Below are 6,587 nucleotides of genomic sequence, written 5' to 3'. Positions count from 1 at the left end.
TGGCCTCGACCCCGCGCAGGGTGCATTTACGCTACTGTTAGTATAAAGCAAAGAAAAAAGAGGGAGGGAGTATTCATTCATCTGTGTTCAAATATGCCCGTGGTTCCTAAGGAGGGGGCGATTTTGCCCTTCGCCCCGCATCCCCGGGGACACTTGGCAATGTCGGAAGGCATTTTTGGTTGTCATTATTGGGAGGGGGGTTGTCATGCTGGCATCCAGTGGATAGAGGTCTGGGACGCTGCTGACTGTCCTCCGAGGAACAGGACAATAAACAGTGCCTGCCCTGCAGAAGGTGCTGGGCCCGACAAAATGGAATCCCTGCCTTTTCATGGAGCCCGCTGTTACTGTCTGCAGTGGATAGAACAAGATTATATAGTGTTTATTGTGCACATATTAGAGGTCTTGTATGACTAACCACATGGGAGCCCTGCTGAGTGTTTTGTAATGTCCCTTGGTGGGTGGAGGAATAGGGATCAAGAGGTCTTGAATGAGGCATTTCCTGGGCACCCTGTGCTGGGCACTGGGAGTCAGCTGGTCACAGGAGGACCCGGGCCCTGTGTCCAGGTGGGGGAAGCTGACCCCCCAATAAGCATTGGGGAGCTGGGAACAGGGGGTGTGAACCTGGTCCAGGATGGGAGGGTCAGGGGTGTTTATACTGTGTCCTTACACTGAGGCCTGAAACATAGATGTGGGTTCATGGAAGAGTATGCCAGGCACAGCGACCCACAGGTGCAAAGGTCCTTCTAGGGGCTTTGCATAAACTGAAGAGTGGTCAGGATGTGGGGGGAGAGGGGAGAGGAGGTCAGAGGAGTCTGCCGGGGTTGGTGCTGCAGGACTTCGCCAGCTGTAGGAAGAAGTCAGGACTTCAACTTGCAGCGATGGACAGACACACAACCACCAAGCTATGGCTTCCTGTTTCAATAAGCTTCGCCTGGCTCCACCCCAAGCACTCTGACCTCCGTGCCTTTGCTCGTGGTGCTGCAGGGGCGCCAGGCACAATTGTGCAAGCTGGGTACAGACAGCACAGGGTGTCCCATGCACGCTGTAGACATTACAGATTTATACCAATCGTTTCTGGGCAGGTGGCGGTCAACGGTCTTGAGGAAAAGGCATCTTTTTAATCATTAGCAGGGACCCAGCTGTTTGCTCTGCCTGGAATGTCCTCCCCTCCCCTTCCCCCTTCTCCATTAAGCAAGCTCCTGCTCCATCCTTCAAGGCCTCCTTCACACATCCCCTCCTCCAGGAAGATAACCATGGCAACACCTCCCCAGGCTTCCTGCAGGGATTAAAGGTTAATGCGATCAATCAACGATAACTGACGATACGGGAGTCAATATTGCCTGGTGCCCATTTCCAAAAAAGCGAGGCCTGGAGCATTTGCAGTAGGTGGAATTTGGACCCCAGGATTAAAGAACACTGAAGCAGATACAAGAAAATAATGCTCTTTTCGGTCTTCTTCGATAAAACCAGGGAGAAAAAAAATCTCAGTTTGGTGCCAGCGTGTCTTTCGTACCTCTGACACTTGTCACTCACCCTGTCCAAGAGCAGATGGCAGGTTCCCAGCCTCCCGCAGGCCGTGGTGTCTGCTGGGAATTCTCTACCTGGCCTCCTTTCAGTTGTCTTTATTTATGAAATTGCTTTCTATCTATGGCATATGATGCTGATTTTCCACTTCCCGTGGCGTTGCAAAGTCTTATTTACAAATCAATGCATTTAAGCGCAAAATAGTAAGTCTATTTAAACAAAAATAGTAAGTAAATAACAAAGCAGGTGGTACGTATAGAGTGCAAAAAAAAAAAATCATGAGGCTGGTGTGTGAAGGAATAGAGTTTGCAAACACAGATTTGTTTGGGAGCCCAGCTCTGGAGCCAGACTGGGTTCAGTTCTCCACTCGCTAGCTGTGTGGCCTGGGGCAGGTCGCTTTCCCTCTCTGAGCCTCCATTTCCTGACTTGTTAAACGGGAGTCATTATAATACTGGCCTCCTAGAGTAGTTCAAAAGTTATGCCAAGAGAACGTGAGTGGAGAGCTTTGCAGTGCTTGCTGTTTCTATGATGAAGACCGAGAAAGTCACAAGCCAGCAGTGATGGGGGACCTCGAGACAGACACCTGTTCGCAGACCCAGCAGACATTTTGGCTTTAGGAACTTTAATTTGCATGAGAAAGATGGGGAGATGGAGCCTGAGGAACGGTGAGAGGAGGAAGAAAAAATGGAGTGTAGACTCACTTGGGGGGCTCCGCCGCCAGGACAGGGAAGCAGCCCTCGAGATGCCACTGCCTGTCCCGAAGGCGGCGCAGGGCCTGCATCTGAGGCTGGAGGGCTCCCCATTCATTCCAGTGCCGGAAGTCACCAGGCTCCAGCAGGTACTGGTCCCCGAGGTAGCAGGGATACTGATACCCTACCCAGCTGGGAGGGAGCAAGAAGGACAGTGTAGAGATGGCAGCCTCACTGCCAGCACCCAGCCCCTGCCTGGACCAGCCAGGTCTCCATGTGTCCTTGCAGTCTCCTCTAGTGTCCTTGCACTCTAGAGAGAGGGGAGGGTCACCTTGCAAAGTCTGGTTTAAGTTCTAGCCTCCTCAGATAAGCCTCTGACCTCTCCTCCCCTCCAGCACACGCCCCCAGAAGCAGTCATTCTTCCTCTGACCTCCCGTCTGGACCACCTCTGAGTTAATATTGTTGATTTCAGAGAGGGAGAGGGAGAGAAAAACATCAATGATGAGAGAGAATCATGGATCGGCTGCCTTCTGCACGCCCCCTACTGGGGATTGAGCCCGCAACCTGGGCTCAATGTGCCCTTGACCGGAATCTAACCCGGGACCCTTCAGTCCTCAGGCTGATGCTCTATCCACTGAGCCAAACCAGCTAGGGCTGGCCAATTTTTGGTTCCTTGTCGACACCCCGTCTTCCTCGCTTCAGGGTCTTTGCACTCACTGTACCCTGGAAGGCTGCTCCACCACCCTTCACATGGCTGCCTCAGTTCCCATCCTCCGGGAGCTGTCTTTCCTGATCACCCCTGACCACTCCTTCCCCCCAACATCAGAGCCCCAGTTCCTGGCTTCCGCTCTCCCAGCGCACTGCACGCTCCCTGTGCAGCACGGACCACAGTGGTTTGCCAGAACAGATTGATTTCCATGATTAGGTTTCAATAACTGCCTCCTACAAGGTCAGGGGCCTGTCCCGTGAAGAGCTGCACCCAGAGCTTACCACAGAGCCTAGCAGAAACAGATCAACCGATAGTGTTCAAAGCATGAGTCTTAATTGGAAGATGGTTGGGTTAGAAACCCTTCTAACTGCCCAGGGGAGGAGGCTGAAGAGGAGTCGGGGAAGCCAGCGGGGAGGGAGCTGGAGCTGTCCAGGGGTGAAATAAAGGTGGCCCACAGCGAGATGGAGGCAGAGATAGGGGACAGATGAAACCAGACCGGAGGCTCTGAGCCCTGGCTGCACAGTCTACCTGGGGGCGTGAATCACACAGTCTGCGCCCAGCTCCAGAGGCTCATATTTCATTGGTCTGGGGAGGGGTCCAGGCATTGGGATTTTTTTCCAATAATATTTGTGATTTAAGGAAATACACCCGCAAGATTATCATCTCAATTTGTAACCAAGATAACGATATGAGTGAGATAGTTTACATTCTTATTTTGCTCTTTTTTTTAACGATGTATTCAAAATCCGGTGTGTAATGTTGCTACACTCACAGCACATGTCCAAACGGACTAGCCCAAATTCAAGTTCCACAGCCACATGTGGCTACTGTATTGAATAGCAAAGCTGGAGAAGCTACCGGAAATGCCCAGGCTGATGGCTCTTCCAACAAGCTCCATGGACATGGGTTACCATTCAAAGACCCTGCAATGATAGAAAGATAAATCTATGAATTCTTTCAAAGGGCCCATTATAAAGGCTGATCGCTCAGCCTCAACTTCTGAGAAAAACATTGGGAATGGCCTGGTTGGATCATCCTATGAAGATACATCCGGTGGTGCCCAAACCGCCGACTGTTGGTACCTGCTAGCCTCAAGTGGACATGCATGAAAATTCTCCCGGAAAATTCCCATCCAGGAAGGCCAAGGTTGGTTACCATGGGAATCTGACCCTGACGTGTGAAGATGGGGTTGGTTCATGAGTCCCAGTGAACACACTTTGGGGAAACGGAATTGCTGAGGGATAACTCCACCTGTCTTGGCTTTGAGTCTTCTGGAAGGCATACTCCTTGGTCTATTGTACAAAGGGGCTGACTCAGCAGGTTGTCTTATCATTGGGAAGCTCCGGGGGCCTTTCCACAAAACCCCTCTTCTCAGACATGCACAGGTTCCAACCCGCATGTTAGATGCTTGAGTGGACACTGGGATTGTCTTTTCTGTCTTTCCCTTCGCAGGGGCCATGCTAATCGTCTCTGTGTCGTTCCAGTTTTAGTGTATGTGCTGCCGAAGCGAGCACCACGCTGGGATTTTCAAATCTCCCCGGGAGGGTCCGCTGTGCAGCCAGGAATTAGAAACATTCTGCAGATAGAATCCGGGAAGGCACTGGGGTTTCTAGCTCCAACCACTGGGATGTGGAGTCCATTTTTTTTTTTTTTAATATATTTGTATTGATTTCAGAGAGGAAGGGAGAGGGAGCAAAATAGAAACATCCGTGATGAGAGGGAATCATTGTTCAGCTGGCTTCCTGACACGCTCCCTACTAGTGATCGAAGCCTGCAACCCAAGCCATGTGACCCTTGACCAGAATTAAACCTGGGACCCGTCAGTCCACAGGCCGACGCTCTATCCACTGAGCCACACCAGCTAGGGCTGGAGTCCATGCTTGATAGCAGCAGGGAAGGAAATAGATGGGTTTGATGTTTCGCATGTGCCCAGGGCTCCCACTGGGAGCTGGACACATCAGAGGCACCTTATGAATCGGTGAGAACGAGAGCCACTGTGCTTGGACAATTCCGAGGTCGCCACGCTTCCCTGCCCGCCATTCCCTTCGTGTTTTCCTTGCTCACCCCCATTCCCTTGCTGGCTATCAGGTCTCGAACTCGCCCCGGCCCTCCCCACGGATCGCCCCGGCCCTCCCCACGGATCCCCCCGGCCCCACCCAGGAGCCACTCACCCTCCTGACGGGTCGGAAGGACATGAGCCGGTCGCTGCGGTAGCTGCTGGACCAGGTGTCCCAGGGCGGGTACTGGCCCTTCTCAGGACGAACGTTTCCCCTTGGAAGTCGGATGCTCAAAGGTGACCAGCTGGATGGGAGGGAGACGGGGAGGCAGCAAGGAGAGGCATTGTTAGCAGAGCCCCTCCCCCGCTTGCAAGGCAGCCCCAAGGCCAGTGGTTTGATTCCCGTCTCTGCCACTTACTGGCTGTGTGACCACAGGTAAGGGGATCCACCTCTCTGAGCCTTCGTTTTCTCATCGAATACAACTGTTTTCCTGGAGCTGGTGAGGGGTTAAATGAGACAATGTGTGTGATGAAGTGAGCAAAAATTCCTCCAGATGTAGGATTCACATCTGATTTAAGGGCTAGGCATAGAACAACACAGAACAAGACATGTTCTTTGAAACCTGATAACAGCTAGGAGGAAGTCTCTGCTGGGTGTCCCTGTGCCTTTAACAGAATCTCTTCTTGTAACAAAGGAAGAACAGGCCACCAACGTGGAGCCTTGAGCAGGCGACAGAACAATGCTCTGCTCTGTGCTCGCTGGGTTAAGTTTTTATGGATACATTGACTTTCAGCAAGTGATACCAGCTTCCCATCTGCCAAAGTGAGGTGAAGGTTCTTTGAAAATATATTTATTTCAGCTGAAAGGGTCATTTACAATGAAATATATGAAATAAAAGTCGTCCTCCGGGCAAGGGGGAAATGGATCCAGGGGACTGGATCATACGTTTGGTAAAGACTGGCCTGGCCTACGGAAGATGCTCTGTGATGGGAATGTGGGCAGGGGGAGGGAAATGATAATATTACCCACCTCTCGGGGACCTGTGAGAATTAAATGTGATCGTGCGTATGAAGGCGTTCAGTCCTCAACAAGGACTAAGGAACTACAAGCTTGAAGTCAAATGGGGGCTTTGCTGCCTGCCCCCCGCAGCCTGATGAAGATGGGAAATGAGGTTGTGTTAGAAGGACTAGGGTTTCTGGGGGGGATGGGATGATCCCCATTTTGTTGATGAGAAGGCTGAGGCTAAGGGACCCCTCGACCTTTGCTCTAGATGAGTGTTATCAGGAACAAAAGGGGGCACTGGCATTCATGGCATCTCCCTGGGGGCTGCTAGGACCTTCCTCTATCCAGAAGGAGATGGGGAGATGGGGTGGAGGGCTGGGCCACCACCATGGACTGGAGCAGAACGCGTCCCAGGAGCCTCAGGGCTTGTCTGAGGGATGAGCCAGCCTATAAGGGAGTGACAGAATTGAAGATGCAGACGGATCCTCCCAGAAGAGAGGTGAGTCTGCCTCAGTCCTGCCTGGTCTGGAGTAGATAAGGATGGATGGATTGATGGATGGATGGATGGATGGATGGATGGATGGATGGATGGATTGGTGGATGAATGGATGGATGGATGGATGGATGGATGGATGGATGGATGGATGGATGGATTGGTGGATGGGT

At 52.0% G+C, this 6,587-nt stretch overlaps 1 protein-coding gene and 1 pseudogene across 1 annotated transcript in view; both read right to left on the bottom strand.

Annotated features, from left to right (window-relative positions):
* Nucleotides 1-2,221: 2,221 nt before the first annotated feature.
* Nucleotides 2,222-6,587, bottom strand: part of CRYBB1 (crystallin beta B1) — a 10,724-nt gene continuing 6,358 nt past the window's right edge. The window contains exons 5-7 of the mRNA XM_006102005.1: nucleotides 5,094-5,223; nucleotides 3,204-3,211; nucleotides 2,222-2,405 (exon numbers count right to left, since the gene is read on the bottom strand). Coding sequence (XP_006102067.1) covers nucleotides 2,222-2,405; nucleotides 3,204-3,211; nucleotides 5,094-5,223 — 322 coding nt within the window. The remainder of the gene's footprint in view (nucleotides 2,406-3,203; nucleotides 3,212-5,093; nucleotides 5,224-6,587) is intronic.
* On the bottom strand, nucleotides 4,337-4,436 carry LOC111823098 (annotated as a pseudogene).

Source organism: Myotis lucifugus, unplaced genomic scaffold, assembly GCF_000147115.1.
Source record: "Myotis lucifugus unplaced genomic scaffold, Myoluc2.0 scaffold_391, whole genome shotgun sequence".
Classification (NCBI taxonomy): Eukaryota; Metazoa; Chordata; class Mammalia; order Chiroptera; family Vespertilionidae; genus Myotis; species Myotis lucifugus.
The sequence above is the reverse complement of the archived record's forward strand: the minus strand, read 5'-3'. Positions and strand labels throughout refer to the sequence as shown.